Genomic DNA, 24,140 nt, shown 5'->3' with positions numbered 1-24,140 from the left:
AAATGAGTACTGATGCTAAAATAACAATTATTCTTTGTTCTTCTATTAGGACCTATAATAATAAATTGACGAGTGTAGAGCTGACCCAGAAATCAATTCTATAAAACATAATATTGCACCTAAGAAAGAGGGTTTATTATTAAGAATTTGTTCATTATTTATTCCTTAAGATTCATTCAAGTAGTTAACATGTAGTTTCACTATATGTATATGTTACCGGCCAAACCCGATTTCAGGATAAACTACTTTGGCCTAGGCCAAATCACCATGTTGTGTATGAGCGCTTTGTCTTGGAATTCTTTAATTAATCTTTGAATGTCATCTTCATTTTCGGCTGTTACGGCATCGTCGGCATAACAGATTATCTTTATTTCTCTTTCTCTCATTCTATATTTCTCCCCTTCTTTTTTTAACTTTCTTTATCATTTCATCCATTATCAGGTTAAATATTAATGGGCTCAGCGAATCTTCTTGTCTAATGCCAGTTTCATACTTGATAGGTTGCGATAGATTTCCTTTATAACCGTAACCTTTTTCTTAACTCCACCTGTACTACTCACTACACTAGGTGGATATAGTAGCTTGGTGAGTGATGTTGGCGGTCCCAAGCCCGGATAAAGGAGGAGGGTTGTAGGGTTAGTTTAGCAGCCTAACCTAACTAGCAATTGGTTATTTTTTTGTCCCTTTTGTTGATATTCCTCGTTGATATGCTGGTAAATAATTTTTTTAACACAAAAACATTCTTATTTGATAAAATCATGATAATTAGGTAAATTTGTTTTCGGAAGTGTTTTCAATGAACATGGGTCCGTGTAGAACGGGATCCGAATATAGCTCGACCTGCACCCATCTGCTTTCCTGATAAAACATTTTTTTTATTAAATTTCTTACATAGACAAATACGACTTGTATGGGTTGCCTATCAAAATCGTGTCATAGCTACCCTTAAGCGGGGTGTAGGTGTTAAATTCAACATTTCAAGCATTTCTCTGAATTTATTTTTGAAAGTATGATAGAATTATTTTATTTTTAAATTAAATGAGTATATTCACTATAATTCAAAGAATATTAAAAAAAAATATTCAAGGAAAAAATTGAAAAAATAAGCCAACGGTGGCAAATTTGCGATGGACATCAGAAATCATGGGATCATGTGAAACAAAAAAAAATCTAAGGGATTTTATTAACTTATAAGTTTTTCGATGTAACGCTGTTAAGTTTTTTCTAGTTTTAGCAATATTTGACTGTTTGGTATCACTCAGAAGTCAAAACGACGAAATATTTTACACAAAAAAGGGTGAAAATCAACATATTTATTATTGTTAAAAAAATATAAGCATTAAACAAAAAATGTCTCTACAGCGTTACCTATGAAATGTCTAAAGAAAATATATACAAAATTTCAGGTAGATCGGTCTAGTAGTTTTTGAGTTACAATCTCCTCAACCGCGTTTGAAAAAAGCAGTTTTGAGAAAAACGCGTTTTGTCATTTTTTTTTCAATTTCTTTTTTATTTGTCAAATGGTAAAGTGCTGCACACGGGAATTTATTTTTGAATTGCGAGGTTATTTACAAAAAAAATGGGATAACCTTTTGAACGATTCTCACTACGCTCAAACGCGCTGGCGCGAACCTGCTGCAAAGCCAGTCGAAGATGGAGATATTCAACACTATATCATTGCGTTTGATATTAAAATTTAATCATTTAATATCATTTAAGATTCTTTAATATTCTTTATTTTGATATATATTTTGATTGGAAAACAGATCGGTGCAGTCACCTACATTTGCTTAACGGTGTACACTGCTTGTAGTATGGTATAGTTAGACCCAAACCCAGACATCCAAAGTGAAAGTTATCCTCCAACACCAAATTGTTATATATGGTCCACATAATGTTCAGAAAAAGTCACACCATTTTGAGCGTCGGGTTTGAGGGGGAGAGGGGAGAGAAATCTGCAAATTCGTAGTTTTTTACGTTTTTCGTCAATATTTCTAAAACTAAGCGGTTTAGCTGAACAACCTTCTACACAAAATTGTTCTAAATTAAATTTGAAATAAAAAAGGCCCTATGCATAACCCTTCTAAAATGAACGGTTCCAAAGTTACGGAGGTAGTATAGTATAATTGGTCCAAAAAAAGGCCTAACCCAGACATCCAAAGTAAAAGTTTTCCTTCAACACCAAATTGTTCTATATGGTCCACATATTGTTCAGTAAAAAGTTACACCATTTTGAGCGTCCGGTTTGGGGGGAGATGGGGGAGAAATCGGTAAATTAGTGGTTTTTTTTAAGTTTTTCGTCAATATTTCTAAAACTATGCTTTAGCGTAAGGAATGTTCTATAGAAAAATATTCTACATAAAATTTAAAACAAAAAATGTTGTGTACATAATTGTTATAAAATCAACGGTTCCAGAGTCACGGAGGTTGAGAAGTGGAGGTTTTCGATACTTTTTATATTTACCGATTTCTCTCCCCTCTCCCCCCCCCCAAACCCGACGCTCAAAATGGTGCGACTTTTTTCTGAACATTATGTGAACCATATAGAACAATTTGGTGTTGGAGGATAACTTTCACTTTGGATGTCTGGATTTTTGGTAAAAAAAGTATCGAAAACTTTGACTTTTCACCCTCGTAACTCTGGAACCGTTGATTTTATAACAATTATGTATGAACCTATTTTGTTTTGAATTTCATGTAGAACATTTTTGTATATAATATTGTTTACGATAAAGCATAGTTTTAGAAATATTGACGAAAAACTTAAAAAAACTACTAATTTGCCGGTTTCTCTCCCATCTCCCTCCCAAACCGGACGCTCAAAATGGTGTAACTTTTTACTGAACAATATGTGGACCATATAGAACATTTTGGTGTTGGAGGAAAACTTTTACTTTGGATGTTTTGGATAGGCCTTTTTTTGGACAAGTTATACTATAGTACCTCCGTAAATTTGGAACCATTCATTTTAGAAAGATTATGCATAGGGCCTTTTTTATTTCAAATTTAATATAGAACAATTTTGCATAAAAGGTTGTTTATGCTAAACCGCATAGTTTTAGAAATATTGGCGAAAAACTTAAAAAACTACGAATTTACCGACTTCTCCCCCCTCTCCCCCCCCAAACCCGACGCTCAAAATGGCATGACTTTTTTCTGGACATCGTGTGGACCATATAGAACAATTTGGTGTTGAAGAATAACTTTCACTTTGGATGTCTGGGTTATGCCATCTTTTGAATCAACTATACTATACTATTGCCCGGTAGCCATGAACGTTACCACGTGGGCAAAACCTTATAGACCTATTTTATATGTTTTATTCTTTTAGTTTCAATAAAATCTGATTGGTAATCAAATGTGTGAAACTGTAACAAATGAATTATGAAAAATATATTTATTGGTAAAATTTAATTAAACAATTAATTATTTTAGTAGGTCTGTAATTTTAATATTATATTATTTGTATATGTACAAAATAAGTGCACTACCCGACATTAATTCGGTTTTAGTCACCAGCCAGATGGATTTAAAAGCGTTAAAATAATATGTATTTAGCAGTGACGTAAATTTTCGTTATTTTTGACTATTTGTAACGATTCCTATAACTATCAATACCAGGTACTTTATACTCTTAATGGTAATAGTTTCATTAGTCATCTAACAAATATAAAACTACAAAAGTGTATTTCTGGACCATGGTTCTGCCACTCTGCCAATTCGTTTTTATAACAGATTAAAGAATAGTAGGCTTTTTTTAGAGTTACAACAATAAAGCAACAAATAATGTAAAATATCAAGGAACCTTTTAGTACTGGCAGGTACTTATTTTTACCCAAGTTTCGAGAAATGCGGGAATGCATATTGCCCGCACTTGTATTTAAGATGAGCCAGTCACACATTGTTAAGTTATTGTCGTGTTTCTTGCCAGTAAAATTTTAATACAATGTTAGAAAATGCAATGTGTTTTCTGCAAGGGAAAAAATGAGAAAATAATCAAATACCTATGTCATTTTCTGAAATATAAGTATAAATTTTGATACGACTTCAATTTCATTTTGTCCTGTCTTTATTCTATAATTATTTAATTTAAACCAAAAATAATTTATCCAGGTATTTTTTATTTGTTGAAAATTTTGACGATAAGTTTTATTTATTAATATTTAATTTAAATCTGTCATTATCAACTAATAGTTTGTGATAAATAAAACGTGCAAAAATGTCTGGCAATTATAAATTCATATTTCTTCTTCTTCTTAAGATGCTGTGCATTTCTGTATAGGCGTCCACCGTTTATTGTCTTGTCAGATGAAACGTTAGATAGTCAGGATTACATAAATTTGTTTTCAACAGCATTGCGAAGCATTTCATAGCTGCGGGTTCCTGTCTATTGGCGATTAGGCAGCCATGACATCTTGTAACTCCCAGTCCTCTCTTACCCTCCTTTCCGTCGAGTATCAGTTACCGAAATGTGTATCGTTCTCCTCGTAACAAAAATGTTGTTGCTTAGTAAAACATTCTTCTAATAATTTATTTAATCTGACTCATTTATATCGGCAATTCAGATATGTATTATACTTATAATTAATATTTAATAATTATATATTTAATAATTACAATTGCCAATATTTATGAGTTGCGTTCCTGAAAAATTACTAAACATTTTATCTCGAAGAAAAGTATAATATATACTAAATAAATTAATTTTCAAACCCTTTCAAACTAGTTTGAATTTTCAAACCTGTAACCATTGACCAGTTTGACTTGACTTGAATTAATTCCAGAAGGATTGACTTGAGTTCGACTTGAAATTATGTCAAACTCTTGTCAAGTTCAAACATTCAAGTCAAACTTGTGCAACTCTACGAATAAACACATACGTATAATACACGTGTTAAAATTTCGTATCAGAAACGTCATTTTTTGTTAGATGTTACGTAGCAATACAAAAAAACCTAAATTTAACGTTAAGGCAACGTTATCTTGCTAGCTGGGTTGAATACCCCTACCTTCGACACGCTTTGCCCAGAGAGCTTGAGCATAGTGTTAAATGTTCAACCGCTGTTCCCATTTTTTTTATAAATAACTCCGCTATTCAAAAACATATTCTGGTGGGCACCACTTAACGATTTGACACAAAAAAGATATTAAAAATAAAAGTTGACAAAATTTTAAAAGCGTTTATATCAAAACTGCTTTTTTCAAAGACGGTGGACATTATAACTAAAAAACTACTAGACCGATCCGCCAACAATGCTGCATTTTATATTCATGAGACATTTCTTAAGGTAACGCTGTTGAGATATTTTTTGTTTTATGATTATTTGTTATTTAACAATAATAAATACGTTGACTTTCGACCTTTTTTGTTCAAAAAATTCGTTGTTTTGAATTCTGAGTGATAACAAAAAGTCAAAAATCATTATAACTAAAAAAAACCCGACAAATTTACCTCGATAAACTCATAAGCTAATAAAATCTTTTTGATCTTTTTATTTCACATGATTCACCGATTGTGACTAATTCTGATGCCCACCGCAAAATACATTTTTTGAGATGTCTTTAAAAATTTGCCAATGTTTGCTTATTTTTCCTTATATTTTTTTTAAATATTCTTTGAATCCTACTGAGTAAGCTTATTTAATTTAAAAATAAAATTATTCTATCATACTTTCCAAAAAAATTCACAAAAATGTGCTTGAAATAATGATTTCAAACCCAACTCCCTCCTTAGGGATAGCTCTGTCACGATTTTGATAGGCAACCCGTGCAGGTCGTATTTATCTAGGCGTTAAATTTAATAAAAAATTTGTTTCATCAGGAAAGTATATAAAGAGGCGCCGACGGCAGAGCGGTACATAAGCGAAGTCCTACATAATGTGAGACCGCACGTGACCAGAATAGTGCTAAATTATTTGACTACTCACAGAATTCAGGTTATGGAGAGGCCAGCGAAGAGTCCAGATTTAAATCCCATCGAACACATTTGGGATACACTCGGGAAGCGCTTGAAGGCTCGTCAACCACTAAGAGACATACAAAATGTCGAGGAAGTTCTCGTGGAAGAATGGAAACAACTAGATCAAGCAACTACTCGAAATGTGTTGAAAACATGCCTGGTTTTCGATGAGTTAGCGGAGCCCATACACGCTACTAGTTTTGTTCTAAAATAATTTTTAGTAGCTCTGTTATTAAAAAACAAAACTAATTTTTCACATTTATCATTTTTTTTTCTTCAAAAAATCTACAGTTCTTCTTCTTTTTCTTCTTCTTCTTCCTACTTTATAAATAGGCTCAATGCCTGTTTTACTTCGGTTTTTAGCCTCAATTGACGTTTTCTGATCAATATTTTACTCGGTCGTCCCAATGATCTTCTTCCATTTGGCGATTTGCCTCTTGCTATTAGTACTATCCTATTTTCTGTAATTCTTTCTATGTGTTGATTCCATTCAATTTTTCTCCGTATGGTCCACAGGTTTGTTTCTTCTATACCATATTTCACTCGTATTTCCTCACTTCTTACTCTGTCTCCTAAGGTAGAATTCCGCACCAAGCGACCGAGACAGGAGACCGCGACAGGCGACAGATAGGCGAGGTCTCCCCACGACTGCTCTCAATGCAATTATATCAGGGTAGTTCTGCAGCCCGCGACCGAGACCAGCGACCAACTATCGTCTATCGCGAACTATCTGTCGCCTGTCGCGGTCTCCTGTCTCGGTCGCTTAGTGCGGAATTCTACCTTTAGAGTTTGGTTTGTTACTTTTCGTAAGACTTTCATTTCTGCTGTTTCCAGCAGTCTTTGTGTTTTCGCCGTATCTGCTCGGGTTTCCGCTGTGTACGTCATTATCGGTCTTATTTTTTATTTATATATCCCGGTTTTCGTTTCCGTTGTGAGGTATTTGGTTCTCCAGATTGTGTTGTTGAGACATCCTGCTGCTCTGTTCGCCATGTTCACTTGTTTTTGTACTTCTTCTTATAATTTTCCGTAGCTTGACAATTTTATTCCCAAGTATCCTGTTTCCATAACTTGTTCTATTATTTTGGTATTTACGACCAGTTTACATCGTATCAGTTCTGCTCATCTCACTAACGATTTAGTTTTCTGTGTTGAGATCACCATGTTGTGTATGAGTATGTCTTGGAATCCTTTAATTAATCTTTGAATGTCATCTTCATTTTCGGCTGTTACGGCGTCGTCAGCATAACAGCCGTTTTTTTATTTCCTTTTCTTCGATTCTTTCAACGAGACTTTTTTGTAGAAAAATATACCACAATTGCCAGGTATGATCGTCCAAGATCGGCTCATGGAGGTACTCTAATTTTCTCTAGATATAATGATTTTTCTGTGGTAACAAAATATGACTGTTTGTTAAGTGAATCCTTCTTTGAGTTTTCCTTAGTTTATAATAAAAATCTTAATCTTTACATTATTTGCATTTATAGATCACCTGACTCTACCGTGGAACTATTTTTTCAGAACCTGCTAAATTTGTTATATGACCTGCCTCATAAAAGCAGAAAAATTCTATGCGGTGATTTTAACATTAATTATGCTGCTGCTTGTGCTACCCAAGTGTCCCTGGCCAACATATTTGAATCGTATGGTCTCTCAATGCACGTTAATTCTCCTACAAGGATTACAAAAACTACATCTACCATAATCGATTATATTGTCTCCGATTTCTCACCCCTTGATGTCTGCTCTACAGTTATTAATGCGGGACTATCTGATCATGAAGCAGTGTATACGAAGTTTAACATCTTCAGCAAACCCTCCTCAAAAACCCGACGTTTAGGTAGGATATTTTCCACCGGGAATTTTCGTTAATTCCAAAATTTATGCTTAACTTCTGAGTGGCACTTTCCTTCTATAGCCGTGGACTATAATTTCAGTGTTTTTCTAGATAAGCTTCTCCGCATCTTCAATAAGGCATTTCCTTTAATCCCTATTAAGCCAAAACATCGGAAACCTAGGGTTACGAAAGGTATTCGCATATCAGCCAAGAATATGCGTTCACTACTACACATCAAGAAATTTACTACCAATGTTTCTGTCACTGAACATATCACGAAGTACAGGACAATATATCTAAAACTTGTCAGATCAGCTAAAAAAAGCCTATTATTAAAATCGTCTGGGAAGCTCTAAAAGTGTTGCAAAAGAAACTTGGTCTATAATAAACGATCTTCGAAATAAAACTCACACAGCTTAATCATTTTCCCTTCCAAATCCTGAACGTCTAAACGACTACTTCGTTAATGTGAGTAAAAACATAACATCAACTATTTTGCCGCAACAAGATCCCATTTCCTATCTCCCTATCTCAAGAAAGGTCTCGAATTCATTATTTTTAAGATGAGTCGATAATTCTGAACTGATCCAAATAATCAATAGTATCAAAAGCAAATCATCTTGTAGTACTGATGGACTATCTATAAAAATTTTCTCTAATCTCACAGAAAATATGTTGGAAATCCTCGTCTCCTAATTAATGATTCCTTCGAAAAAGGTAAATTTCCAGAGTGCCTAAAGACAGCCATTATTATTCCTCTTCATAAGGGTGGTGAAAAATCTGATGCCTGCAACTATAGACCTATTGCCTTACTACCGGTACTCTCCAAAATTATCGAGAGACTCATCAAAACTCGACTTATGTCCTTTATCGTTGATAACAACATTTTATCACAAAATCAGTTCGGCTTTTTAACAAATAATTGTACCACTGATGCCATGTTTTCTGTACTACATGAGGTTTACCAAGCACTAAACAATAATCTTTATACTGCCACTGTTTTCTGCGACTATGCCAAAACTTTTCATTGTGCAAATCACGACATCTTGATTACAAAACTAAATTTCTATGGCATTCGAGGTATTTCTTTAAATTGGTTCCAATCCTACTTGAATAATAGGAAACAACTAGTTAGAATAAATGATACTGACTCTAGTCTCAAAAACATTGTATGTGGAGTACCACAAAGTTTAGTATTGGGTCCTTTTCTGTTCCTTATCTTTATAAATGACTTAACTAATTTAAAAATTGATGAAAAAATTTTTCTTTTTGCTGATGATACCAGTATCACTTGGAGCAACTCAACTATTGCATCTCTTCATGAAACCATAACTTCGGATCTACTGACGATAAAGACCTGGTCTGATTCTAATTTACTCTCTTTTAACGTAAATAAAACAGTAGCATTATCCTATAAAGGAGCTCTTCAACCTTTGCCTCTTAATAACAGCCAGATCAGTACCGTTGATTCTGTAAAATTTCTTGGTATTTTTTTAGACAGCAACCTCAAATGGTCCCTTCATTTCGATTCGTTAAGTAAGAAACTCGCCTCAGCTTGCTATGCAATAAGATCTGTCTCAATGGAACTCAATTTAGCATCTTCTAAAATAACATATTTTTCGTTGTTCGAGTTTCATCTTCGATATGGTCTTCCTTTTTGGGGTTCTAGTACAGCTGCTCAATTTGATGTTATTTTTAAATTGCAAAAAAAGCAATAAGATATCTGTTTGGCCTCAGAAGATCTACACATTGTAGAAGTTACTTCAGAGATCACGGAATTTTAACACTTCCATCTTTATATATTCTAGAAACGGTTTGTTTAATTCGTAAACACCTTCAGTCTTTCTAGCAGGGCCCAATCATCTTTACTCCACCATAAATTCAATCTTTTACATTTATTTACCGATTCCATCCACTGAGTTAGTAAAGAAATCTATATTATATTCCGCAAAGAAACTGTACTACAATCTCCCGTTACAACTTAAATCTGTAACATCTTTCCCAAAAGGGAAAAATGACAAAAGCCTACCTATCTAAAAGACCATACTATTCAATAGAAGAATTTCTTAATGAATAACTAAGAAAATTTGGTTTCATACGCAGTAGCATAAACTTGTCAGTTCCTTATGTATTTTATTATATTTGTTGTAAGTATGTATGTTTAATTTGAAATTTATATAAATTTTGCAATAAATTGCTTTTGTCTTGGCTTTTCTATTTTATATTATACTGTACATATATATTGACGATTTATCTTATTTTAGTAAATTGTACTTGTTGTTATTTGTTATCGATATTATGTTTTCTTTTGACTGTATGTAAGCTTTGTCCATAAAATTGTAAAAAATTTCAGTGACAATAAAGCATATTTCTATTCTATTCTATTCTATATTTCTCCCCTTCTTTTTTTAACTTTCTTTATCATTTCATCCATTATCAGGTTAAATATTAATGGGCTCAGCGAATCTCCTTGTCTAATGCCAGTTTCATACTTGATAGGTTGTGATAGCTTTCCTTTATAACCTTTTCCTTAACTCCACCTGCACTACTCACTAGGTGGATCGAGTAGCTTGGTGAGTGATGTTGCCGGTCCCAAGCCCGGATAAAGGAGGAGGGTTAAAGGGTTAGGTTAGCAGCCTGCCATATATAAAAAAAAAATAAAAAAAAAACAGCTCAAAGAAGCGGTGGAAAATCTACAGTTTAGTAACAACTTTGCTATATTCATAGCGAAAAGCCGTAACTGTAATTAAATAAAAGTAATATGTACTATCATAAAAAGAATAAGTTCAAAACTACGAACATCTTTATAAGTGGCTGTTTTTTAGTTTTGATCGGTGTATTATTATGACTAAACTTTTGATAGAGTAAACACTCCACATGCTAAATTGTATCTAAATTCCCGGGCCTAGAGCTAAATAAAGTTGTGAATTTGGGGATTGGTGTTTCACTACATACAGAAATCCAACCTGCTCCTGTATCGATTCAAGGCTTAGCTAGCTAATCCCCTAGCTGATTCTTTTCACCTTGTAGTAGTACTTTATGATATTTGTTCATTAGAATGAACTTTGCCGTGTTATATTAAAATTGTAGCAAAAAATTAGGTACCTATCTACTTTTATTCTCGTCACTGCTATTTCCAAAACAAACCTTTTAAACTATATTATCCACTAGAGATATCCAATATTTCGAATATTTCGTAATGTGAAATAATCCTTCAGACAACCTAATTTTGTCAGATAAGATCTTAATGTTTTCATGTTTTTCTGAAAAGGATTAAGAAATTTTATCTTATTCTCTACATAGTCTATTTCCTCGTTCCCTCCAAAAAATGGAGTCACAACCTGGATAATTATCCAGAACTGTAAAAATCCTACCCGTTACCAACACATCTTACTAAATATACCCGATTCCAGCACATTTGGTGCCATTTAAACCTTTTATGCAGTAATCCTGAGTGTGCTCGTCAGTTTGTTGGTGGTCATCGTTTCACCTAAATACGTATGAAATAGCTATTTGTATAACAAGGGAGGAAAGTGCTACTTTTCCTCCCGAGAATGAAGTTTAGGAAGGAAAAGTCACTTTACTCCCATGTTATACATATGGTTTTTCCACTTTCCTCAAAAAAAAGTCCTTTTTTCATTTTTACTTAATTTATTTATGTAATTAGCCAACAAAATTTATTAGAACTAAAACTAACAAGTAGGTACAATATAACTGTCAACTGTCAAATATAAGTCAAATTATTAATGTAAACATTGTTAAATCAGAATAACAATTTACTGTTTTTACCATTCTGCAAAATAGAGAGTGTTTTTAAATAAACATATTGTACAGGGCGCCAATAAGTTATATTTCACGAATGAAATACCATGACGTCATTTTTACTTTTCCTCCCTAGGAAGGAAAAGTACAACTTTGCTCCCTACAATCAGGTCCGGAAAAGTATACTTTCAGTAGAGGTAGGTGGAAAAATGTTTTTCCACCTACCTCTACCGAAAGTATACTTTTCCGGACCTGATTGTAGGGAGCAAAGTTGTACTTTTCCTCCCTAGGGAGGAAAATATTTTTCCTCCCTAGGGAGGAAAAGTAAAAGTGACGTCATAATATTTCATTCATGAAATATAACTTACTGACGCCCTGTATAATATCTATTTTCTATTACGGAGTATCTATACATTTTAACGTTTATTTATAAAACATCCTATATTTTGCAGAATGGTAAAAAACAGTAAATTGTTATTTTGATTTAACAATGTTTACATTAATAATTTGACTTATATTTGACAGCTGACAGTTATATTGTACCTACTTGTTGTTTTAGTTCTAATAAATTTTGTTGGTTAGTTACATAAATAAATTAAGTAAAAATGACAAAATTACTTGTTATTTGAGGAAGGTGGAAAAACCATATGTATAACATGGGAGTAAAGTGCCTTTTCCTCCCTTGAATGATTACTGCCCTCCGCTACGCGTCGGGCAGTAAACTTCATTCTCGGGAGGAAAAGTTACACTTTCCTCCCTTGTTATACAAATAGCTATTTCGATGTTCTTTTGAAGATATTTGAAATTAAAGATTACAATAAATTTTCTCTTTTTTTTTATCCCTGTAACTTATTAACATAAACATTATAGAAGTTTTCAGGGACTTTCGGCCCTCGGTAATAATGTAGTCTTCTATTCTGCGTTTAGATTTTTCAAAAATACTAATTAGTTTTCTCAGGATTTACCCCACCAAAAATTATTTTTTATCTTTATACGTTTTAGTGCACGTTTTAATGCAAGTTAAATAATAGAACATTTTTATCAAATCATAAAACTACATTATTATTCCCTCCGAGATTTCCTCTCTGGGTAAATTTAGTAAAATGTGTTGATATCGGTTAGGGATTCTTACAGTTCTGAATAACGTATGTGTAGTAGACGGAGCTTGTGCTGAGAGCGGGTATGTTTTGTAAAATCGCAACTGGCGATATGTAGAAACATCATAAATGTAATTACGGAGACCGAATGGATGATGACGACTTCTGACGGTATGGTACCGGAAACGACAACCAGTTATAACTAATAAAGAGTTATACCTAATACAGAAACGGGTCTAAAATTGCAGATAAGTAGGGCGTAGGAATATTCAGTAGTGGAGGAAATGTAAACATTTTCTATTCAAACAGCAGAATCTACCTCTGCAGTCCAAACAAATTCTTGTAAGATATCAAAGAGAAATTAGCATGGGCGACTATGGGGGCTCTTAGATACCCTAGACTAATCTAAGAAGGAAACATTATAAGCTGGAAAAATAGAAAAGTGTCATACTGGTTTAAGTTCCGGGTCACCGGCAAATATACAGTAATGAAACGGATGATGAACATGTCACAAGAGGACCAGTTACATAATACTTTGATACAGGGCAGATTGCAAGTATACTAAAAATCTGCGGTCTTAGAGAAAAAACCGACCAATATACTAATCAGGATATTTTATTAAGAATTCAAAAAGAAAACGAACTATAACCTACAATAAAAGAACCAAACAGCAGCAAAAGATATGAGTGTTTGTAAATAATTTACAGAAAAAAGTAGAAGGAAAACAAGGACCAGGAAAACGAATAACTTCCTGGCTGAAAAATCTGTATGTACGACGTGGTTCAACACTACAGCTATAAACTTTTTAGAGCAGCAGTGTGTAAAGTAGATATTGTAATGATGGTCATTAACATCTTAAAGCGATAGGCAGTGCAAGCAGAAGAAAAAGAAAATACAGAGTATCTGCAGAGAAACAGTAACCATATCTTCCATACTTGCGAGACATTAGCTTGGAACCGGCATATTATATAGAGAGGTTCTAAATTATGGAATAAATTCATTTTCTCTAAAATGGACGACTATAGAGAAAAATCCCGAAACAGGTCGATTTTGTTTTTAAATTACAACTTTTTGGCATATATTTCATACTAGTCACGTCATCCATCTGAGCGTGATGACGTAATCGATGATTTTTTTAAATGGGAATAGGGGTTGTGTGGCACCTCATTTGTAAGGGTTTTAAATTCTTTATTTAGTAATATAAACAGTAATATTATTATTTATACAGGGTGACCAAAAATTAATTTTTGAATTGAATTAATTGACGCAAAAAGGAGAATGTATGCAATTTATTTAACTCAAAATACGTTATAGTGCTGTCAGCAATTACAAAAAAAATGTTTATTTGACAAATAAACATTTCTTTTCGGCTTAAATTAAATCACAAACAGCCTCCCACCTACCACGGCAGTTTGAACATTTAATTTAAGGGAAAAGCAATGTTTATTTGCCTAATAAACATTTTTTTCTATTTTCTTATAGCGATAGAGCGTATTTTGAGTTAAATAAATTGCATACATTCTTCTTTTTTCGTCAATTAATTTAATTCAAAAATTATGTTTCTGGCCACACTGTATAAATAATATTATTATTGTTTATATTACTGAATAGAATTAAACGACCTTTCAAATGAGTTGCTACACGACCCCTATTCCCATTTAAAAAAATCATGGAGTACGTCATCACGCTCAGATGGATGACGTCACTAGTATATAATTCATACTAGTGACTTCATGCCAAAAAGTTGTAATTTAAAAACAAAAATCGACTTTTTTCGGGATTTTTCCCTATAGTCGTCCATTTTAGAGAAAAAGAATTTATTCCATAATTTAGAACCTCTCTGTATAGTTAGTATCCATGTACCTGATCTGGAAAAGCTAGTACACGGTTCCGGAATACTGAATCATAAAAACTAGATAAACATTAATTCAGTCGGCTGCAGTTCAACCGGTTTATGAGATTGCTACCGGGAATAAACTGATAAAGCGAAGCAGCGAATAGGCACTTTTAGCCATATGTAACATTGTATAGCATATTTATACTCTGGGATAATTAGCAAAATACAAGGAAAAGTTATTTACCAGAAATTTTGTAGCTGGGATCGAATCTTAATATTGTATATATTAATAATATAGGTATGCAAATTCCGCAGATAGTGTGCTACTTTTTTATAAACAAAATGGCGCCCGAAAATCGTGTTTTTTCAATTATTTTTGCTCTATAGCTCCAAAGATTTTAACTTTACACCAAAAACACCCAAATAAAAATTCACCTTAATTAAATTCTGCCTAGAGACGTGTTTTTCCCGATTTACTTCGACCAAAATTTTCCCCGGAAAATGCAGGTTTTTCCAACAAAATCTTTAATTTTCAACTAAAATTTTAGATAAGTAATTGTTTGTAAATAACTAAATAACTCGGTAATATAAAAGCTCTTTTCGTATAGATTATAATTCCAGAAGCCGATGGAAATTGAATGAACAGTTTAGCAACAATTGATGTTGTTCTGAAGCTATTTTCTTGTGGCATTTTTACAATCTTAACTATTTAGAATGGGAAATAAGCCACAATATTATTAAAAAATGATTTTTATTAACGTTTCGACGCCCAAATCGGGTGCCGTTGTCAAAATACAAAATACTATTATTATTATTATTATTACAAAATACATAGTATTTTGTATTTTGACAACGGCACCCGATTTGGGCGTCGAAACGTTAATAAAAATCATTTTTTAATAATATTGTGGCTTATTTCCCATTCTAAATAGTTAAGATAGCAACAATTGAATTGTAAATTAAAAATTTACGGTCGCTATAATAATTACAATAATTATGATACATATAAGAATAACTATGATTTTTGTATAAAGAGATTGCCTATCTAATGTACTTTACAAAATTGAAATTGGACTATTTAAGGCCATGGGTACATAATTCGCAAATATTTTACGGCTATCCCTACCTTTTCTGCCTTTACATGGCAAATTACGTGTAGTAAAATTCACACTGGTATGGATATGCACATATTACTAGAATGTCATTCTACTTGACAATATCATAACTAGCTTAAAGAGATGGCTTTTGAATGTTCTTGGATAGCGGTTATTTTTTGTATAATTACAAATTATTAATTCAGTTAATAAATGTGATAATTTTTTCCTAGCTATGTATTCAGTGATTGTAATAATTTATATGTACATGTACCTACAACAAAAACTAATACTCAATCGAGAAAAGAGGAAAAGTGTTAAAGTGATTTTTTAATAAACGGAATAACTTTTAACTTTTAACGGAAACTTTTTTAATAAATGGAACGCTTACAATTTTGAACATCTTTAACAACAAAATACTTGGATGACAGAATATATCTTGATGTATTCTCTGCTTCTGCATAAATAATACAAAATAAATAACTTTTTATAAAGTTCACCTTTTAAATCAATTATTTATCAAATACACTATACATCAATATTATTTAAGCAACAATTCAAAATATTCCCTATTCATGTCAAAAAATTATTTAAAATTGTCATTGATTGTCGGTGTCTGACTGACAATATTTTATTCGACTGAGTGCGTTGTAAGACAAAGATAGATTTGGAAAATTACCACGAACATTGTGTTAATTTTTTTCAAATCCTGAAAAAACCAATAAATATTTTTGAAAAATCCAAACGCAGAATGAAAGACTAAATTATTAACGAGGGCCGAAAGTCCCTTGGAATAAATAAAAAGTTTATTTTGAATGAGATATTTGTAATTAAAAATAACACTAAATTTTCTCTTAGTTTCTCACCCCTGTAACTTATTAAAATAAACATTATAGAAGTTCTCAGGGACTTTCTGCCCTCGCTAATAACGCAATATTTCATTCTGCGTTTAAATTTTTTAAAAATACTTATTAGTTTTCTCAGGATTCGAAAAAAATTAATCCCCATTTGAATAGCATTGCAGCCGAAAAAACGTACCGATCCTCTTAAACGGTCTCGGGAATATTTGAAAATTAAAAACAATTTTTTGGCTTATAAACAAATAGAATATCTTGGTAAATATTAAATTAAATTAAATCATAAAAACGATATTAGAAAAAAAAATGCGAAGGACGCTTCTTTTAAAAGGAAAAGCGTTTAATTGTGATGAGTGGTATCTTACATACAACCGGTCAAAGTTGATCGGCATTTACGGCAAAGATATAAACAATAGGATCATAATTTTCGAACCATCAAATTTTTATTTTTGTCCTCTTTCTCCACACCAATTTTCATGTCTTTAAAATACTCATAATATACTATTTTAATAAAAACTATCGATATTACGAGGGAAAATGGCCAAAAGTAGCAAAATTCCAATCAAAAATTAGGTTGGAGAAAATGTAATCTCAAAGTTCAAAATCGGTATACGTTAAAAAAAATGCATTTTTTCGGCGTCTCATGGAGCAATTGTCTTCATTCTTTTTTTGTTCCCAAGTAACTCGGTTTCTAACTAACGGATTATTAAATGTCACACTTTCTTTTGTTTTGGTATAATAGATTAATTTATTTATAAGAAAAGAAAACCACATATTTTTTTCAGTTGTAGACATTTTTAGATAAGCTTACTACAATTGTAACTTTTTACGTTAAAAACGCAAATATTCTCATTTGAAAGCTGTATAATTATTTAAACAATCTTTATTCAAACAAATTAAAAATTTTTGTTATAACAAATAAATTAATTTTCTATCCCTGACAGATTTTTACTAAATATCAAACACGTATTTTTCGATTTTTTTATCTGATGTTAATTTCGTGAAATATCGCGAGGTTCCTATTTAGAATTTTAAAATAACTACCTACCCCTCTCAGTGGGGGGTCGTGTATGGTATCAATCGATAGATTTTAAAAAAATATTGAACCCGTATTTTTCAGTTTTTTATCTGACGTTAATTTCGCGAAATATTCGCTTTTTTGTAAAAATTTGTAACTCACCCATTTCGTTACGCCCCGCCAAATCGTCATATTTTTAAAATATACACTGTTCTTCATGTACTTAACTTACCTTATCTTAATCTGACGATTTTGAGTTTTTCTAAGGATAGATTTTTTTCAGGCCCACCTTACGAACTCCCCTGTATTAAGAGTCCATATATAGTAGGGGTACATTTATAGGGTACAAGGTTTCTCCCCATGTGATTTTCTAACGCTCTGGAGTAACTGCTAAAATCCCCACTTGGGCTCCCCTATTATTTTATTCCATAAATATTTTTAATTATAAAAAATATAAATTAGCTGTATTAATTTTTTTAATAATTACACTAATTTTGTTTCAGGTGAGAGATTCGGTTTGATCAGTACTAAAACTGCGATAATTACTGTTCTACTAAATAGTGAAGTCACAGTAACCGATAAAACTCCAGCTGTTATTAAGATTGAACCAAAATGTTTTCTACTGAATTCAGCCGATCCGTTATTTTTAAATTTTAGAGATATAAGCGACTAGAAATAATTAAAATGAGATTATTATTTTATTTCATATACTGACAGATACTACAATAAAAACAAAACAAACGTAACTGTAAGTTATTATTTCAAGGCTATTTTCTTATGAAATTTTTAATTTGTTTTTTGTTAAATATTATTTAACTAATGATTTTGGCCGTAACCATGCGGCTAAGGATATCAATTATTGTTCTCTATAGTCACTGCATTCAATTTTTCCTGGCATCCTCATATTTTGTCGTATATCCCGACGTATATCGAGGAGTGCCGACGAAAATGACTACTGCTTATAGCGCGTTATTACTCTATGTAAGTTAATGAAATGGTATGTCTGCCTATTACTAAATTTTAGGGTAAAAGAAGACAGATATCGAGCACTAAATTTATTAAATCTTGACCAAGTATAGCAGGAGCACCTCATAGAGCATTGTTAGGGGCATCTGAAATAAGCCAAAAAACGCCATTGTAAAGAGAGAGAAGTGTTAGAAAAACTTTGACAAAAGCTCGAAGATCACGTATAATAAAAAATACAATAGACTAACTTCGTCGTATGAGGAGCATTCCCTGGAACATCGTAGATATTTATTTAACTGAATGACAAAAAATTTGAAATATAATATATAACCAATATCCCTTGAAAATGTTCCTCAGATAAAGAACCTTTTAATTGTACCTCAGTCTTCGAATATGTTAGCCCGATCAAAGAACAATCTGACCTCAAAACAATAAAGGAAGGATGAAAATTTGGGAATAGGTAGTTGAAATTGTATATTATTACAGAAGAAAAAATTTACAATCTTACATCCCCTCCATTTTTCAAAAATTAGGAAATGCCCCCTTGTCGGGAGTGAAAAAATATACATTCAAAATAAGTCCAGAATTGGATATAATGACTAATTCTAAGCAGTTTTTGCTCTACAGAGTTATTTCGCTAAGTCAATATTTTTGAGTTATTTGGGAGTGAATGTGTTCACTTTTAACAAAAAAACATGTTTTGGACGGTTGTTTTATAAACAATACATAAGTAAAATGACTTGTGAAGCGGTAACGATTAATTTTATTTGGGATGCTAAGTAGGGGCTGATTTTTGCGATTTCTTTTACCAAAAAATAAAATGGGCCAACGATATTTGAGCGTAACTCATATTTACAGTTAAGAGTTTTTTTTAACAAAAATAAACCTGTTTTTATACACTTTAAAAAAGTTGTAAGGAGTTTTTCCCGAAAAGTGCTCCGTTTTTTGGTTATTTATAATTTGGTTATTGAAATATTCGATTTAGAATTGGACGAATAAGAACCTACATTTCATTAGCTACAACTCTGCTTCTACTGGGTCTACAGACTTCATAAATACACCATTTCTTACTTTTTATAAGCTATATTTTTGTTAAGAATATTTTCGATAAAATACTTACCTTTTGAGTTATTTGCGAAAAACCGTCCAAAAATATATTTTTTCTTGTTAAAAATGAGCATATTTACTAGTATTTAACTCAAAAAGTATTGACTTGACCAAAACTCTATATGTATTCGGTTCGCTAAACTCAGACACAACTGGCTGGTGATTTTTTGAGTTTGTAATTTTTTTGTTTTTGTCAAAATTACTAACTATTTAGTAATTATTAACCCTTAACTGGTGACCATGCGTCTCACAGACTCCGCACGTTTATTAACGCGTCTGCGTTTCTCGCCAAAAATACGAAGCGACCTGTAATTCGTTATAGGTAAATACCTTCCTTTCCTTTCGAAATATTTACGTCGCGGAGTCTACTAGACGCAACGTCATCATTAGTGTTATTTTAATATGGATAGTTCTCGTAAAGCTGTAAGAGTATTAGACGATGATTTCGAAGAATGGTATAATGAGGCGAACAGTGACATTAGTGATGATCATGTGGAAGAAGGATATTATATAGAAAGTGATCATTTTACGGACAGTGAACAAGAACTAAGTGATAATGAACAGCAACAAGACTCAGAAATAATATCTAGCGAAGATGAAGAAGATTGTGTCAATTCCAGCAATTATTACTATGGAAAGAATAGTTATAAGGATACGCCTGCTCACAATATTGTTGTACTTCCATCAATCCGTTTAAAAGTAGAAAAGTCAGCGAGTCCAGTTTATTATTTTAATAAATTATTTTTGCCAGATATGTATAGTCTTGTTGTCAAGAGAACTAACGAAAAACTCGCAACTTTTCGACCAAAATATCAACAATATAAAAAAGACAAATCCGAGTTGGCTGATACTGATGAAATAGAATTGAGGGCTTTCTTGGGCTGCTTCTTTATACATCTATTTTTAAGTCAAATCATGAGGATGTACGAAGTCTGTTTGCTACGAACGGGAAAAGACGGTCTATATTTAGAGCAGTTATGTCGCAGAAACGTTTCCTGACCCTGATGGCTGCCTTAAGGTTTGACGATACCTCGGACCGAGAACAAAGAGCAAGGGACAATTCAGCTGCTGCTATCCAAGAATTCTTTGATTTATTTGTAAGAAATTCAAAAGATGCTTATACGGTTGGGAAAAATGTGTGTGTAGACGAAATGCTGGTAGGCTACAGAGGCAGATGTCGCTTTAAAATGTATTTTCCCAGCAAACCCTGTAAATATGGGATACAAATATTATGTATGACTGATGCACGAACTGGGTATTTACATAATGCTTATATTTATGCTGGGAAAGGTTCAGATGTATTTGGCCTCACAAATGAAGAAAGAAGAATGAGCATACCTACTCAAGCAGTTACAAGATTAGTCAAACATCTTTACAATACTAATAGAAATGTAACTGGCGACAACTGGTTTAGTTCAGTTGAATTCCTCCACAGTTCCTTCCGCGACCAAATCGTAATGAAGGCGACACTTTGTATGGATTTACCAAAGACCTAACACTTTTATCTTGTATAACTAAGAAAAATAAAGCTATGATATTAATTTCTTCCGTGCATCATGCCATAGAAGTAGATGCAGATAATGGACTACCAGAAATAAATTCTTTTTACAACTTGAACAAAGGGGATGTAGACGCGATGGATGAAAAGTGTGTAAAATATTCCGGTAGCTGCAGAACACGTAGAGGGCCCATGGCTATTTTTTATAAAATAGTAGACGTATGTGGAGTAGATTCATACATTACGTTTACTTCGATTCCCGAAAATAATTGGACTAGATTCAAATTTATAGAAACCCTGGCCGATGAACTCGTTTCCTCACATTTGCATAGATAGAAGATATGAAATTCCAACATTACAAAGGCAGCTGAAAGAACTGAACGGAAGTATCCTTGATATTCCCGAAAATAAGGCTAACGAAGAAGAAAAGCTTGAAATAAGAAAATATTGCTACATCTGTCCATACAAATTAAGAAGAAAGACTGAATATTTATGCACAACGTGTCAAAAACCCATATGTTTGCAATGTTCTCGAAAGATTTGTATAAATAATTGTACCAGGGTAGAATAGATTTTTAACGTTTTTTGTGATTTGCAGGTTTTGTGCAGAATTGCAATTATGCTGTTTTTAACAATTTTTTATATAAAATGTACCTATTTTTAAACATACATATATTACCTATATTTGTTTGTATATGTTTAATTTTTTTTGAAATATGACTTTAAAAATACTGTGTTATAAAACATGTTACCATTTTTTCTGTTTTTGTTATAAGTCCTACAGTTTAATTTTTTTCTTTTTAATTAAATAAAAATGACATTGCAATATTGTTTTATTATTAAAAACTGTTTTATTGCATTTTTTAGGTGGCAAAAACAGTTTTTTTAGCCAGAAGTCTGTCATACTCATGGTCACCATTTATGCAATTAAAAATAGGGTCACCAGTTAAGGGTTAAATATTTAGTAAATATTTTTTTGCCAATTTTACCAAATTGGCAAAATTACTTATTAAAATCACTAGCCAGTTGTGTCTGAGTTTAGCGAACCGACGACTATAACAAAGTTTGCTTAGAATTAGTCATTTTATCCAATCTCGGAATTATTTTGAATGTACCCATATTTTTTCACACCCATATATTTCCCAATTTTTGTAAAATGGAGAGGATGTAGAAGTGTAAACTTTTTCTTATACAGGGTGCTTGGTAAAGAATGAGCTATAGCTTAATCTTAGATTCCTGGGGTTAAAATAGGTCGAATTCAGCTAATTTACCTTAGTACGAAAGTTAATAATAACCGAAATACAGGGTGTCAAAGTTAAACTTTTATTTTATTTATTCTTGAATATTTCCTCACAGACATGGGATAATCACACAAAATTTGGTAAGCGAAGGTTTTTTGGGACGAGAAATCTAAATTTGTCACCAAAATTGATGTATTGCCCAGAGGGCGCCACATACCCCTTTCAGTGCTCATTTAATAGGTTTAATTTTTTTATTACCAACTCTAGATACTTTTTGGATCAAAACATTTATTCTCTTTACATTTTTACTTAAAAAATGTATAAGTATCTAGATAAAAGCATTTTAAATCTGCGAGGCAACATAATTTTTTACATAATATCATTGTTTACACCCGAAAAATAACTTAAAACCATAAAAGTTTACAAAAATGTATTGCAAATTTCTTCACATGGAATTGACGAGGCAATGACATACATATGAGAACTGGTACAGTTATTATGGTTACCACTTTATTTTTCGGGTCTAACTACAATGATATTATGCAAAAAATTATGTGGTATTGTAGATTTAAAATGCGTTTATCTCGAAAAAAGTTGAGTTTAGCGAGATGAATGTGGTATACCTTTTTTAAGTAAAAATATTAAGAGAATAAAAATTGTTATTCAAAAAGTATGTAGAGTGGGGATAAAAAAAATTGAACGTATTAAATGAGCGCGGAAAGATGTATGTGGCGCCCTCTGGGTAATACATAATTTTTGGTGGGGAATTAAGATTTCTCATTCCAAAAGACCCCCGCTTACCAAATTTCGTGTTGTTATCCCATATCTGTCAGGAAATATTCAAGAAGAAATAAAATATAAGATTAACTTTGACACCCTGTATTTCGGTTATTATCAATTTTGGTACTAAGGTAACTTAGCCTAAATTGACCTATTTTAAGCTCAGTACTCAAACACCCTGTATAATAATACATGTGTGTGTTTATTTATATGTATAATTTAAAACCATAGGTTCCAGTATTTTTCGGAATAAAAAAGTTCTAACTTCATTTTTAAAAAATTATTAACATTTGAAAAAATATTACTTATGTTACAAGTTTCTAAGCAACAAATAAGTTTATAATATATTCATACAGAAGTAAAAACTTCAACTTGTGTTCTAGTATAAAATCGTTTATTAAAAAACTATCTAAAAAGTCTTCCAAATGGATTGCAAAACGTTTTCGTTCTAATTCAGAACATCTTCAGTGCATTCTGCTGAGTAGTTTGAAACTAGCACACTAATTAAAGTGGTAGCCCCATTCATAATACATGGTTTAAATATCTTATTTTAAAAGAACATGTTGGCTACAAGTCGATGTTGTTAGACATAATAGAACCCATGCTCAAAGGGCAACATGGTTACCTGCCACCATGTTCTTTTAAAATAAGATATTTAAACCATATATTATGAGGTTAGCACTTTAATTAGTGTGCTAGTTTCAAACTACTCAGCAGAATGCACTGAAGATGTTCTGAATTAGAACGAAAACGTTTTGCAATCCATTTGGATGACTTTTTAGATAGTTTTTTACTAAACGATTTTATACCAGAATACAAGTTGAAGTTTTTACTTCTGTATGAATTTTTTAAACTATGGTATACAGCCAACTATTGGGTTTTTCCCATTGATTTTTTATAATATATGATTTATGTGTGTTACCCATTGTTTAGTGATAGTTTTGGTTTTTTCTGATATTTTTTTTTAAATACAGGGTGATTGATTAGTGGGGTAAAACTTGATAGATCCGCTATAGTAATAGATAGCAATAAAAGTGAATAACAAAAAGTAGCCAACTTTGAGCTTCACATTTTAAAATTAATTAGAAGG

At 32.1% G+C, this 24,140-nt stretch overlaps 1 protein-coding gene across 2 annotated transcripts in view; it reads left to right on the top strand.

Annotated features, from left to right (window-relative positions):
• Window positions 1-18,204, top strand: part of LOC126887612 (cytochrome P450 6k1-like) — a 145,214-nt gene extending 127,010 nt beyond the window's left edge. For both annotated transcript variants that reach the window (XM_050655205.1, XM_050655206.1), the window contains exon 7: window positions 17,962-18,204. In XM_050655205.1, the coding sequence (XP_050511162.1) occupies window positions 17,962-18,131 (170 nt within the window). In that variant the 3' untranslated portion in view covers window positions 18,132-18,204. The remainder of the gene's footprint in view (window positions 1-17,961) is intronic.
• The last annotated feature ends 5,936 nt before the right edge of the window (window positions 18,205-24,140 follow it).

This window comes from Diabrotica virgifera, chromosome 7 (genome assembly GCF_917563875.1).
Source record: "Diabrotica virgifera virgifera chromosome 7, PGI_DIABVI_V3a".
Lineage (NCBI taxonomy): Eukaryota > Metazoa > Arthropoda > Insecta > Coleoptera > Chrysomelidae > Diabrotica > Diabrotica virgifera.
This window is presented reverse-complemented; position numbering and strand designations above follow the sequence as displayed.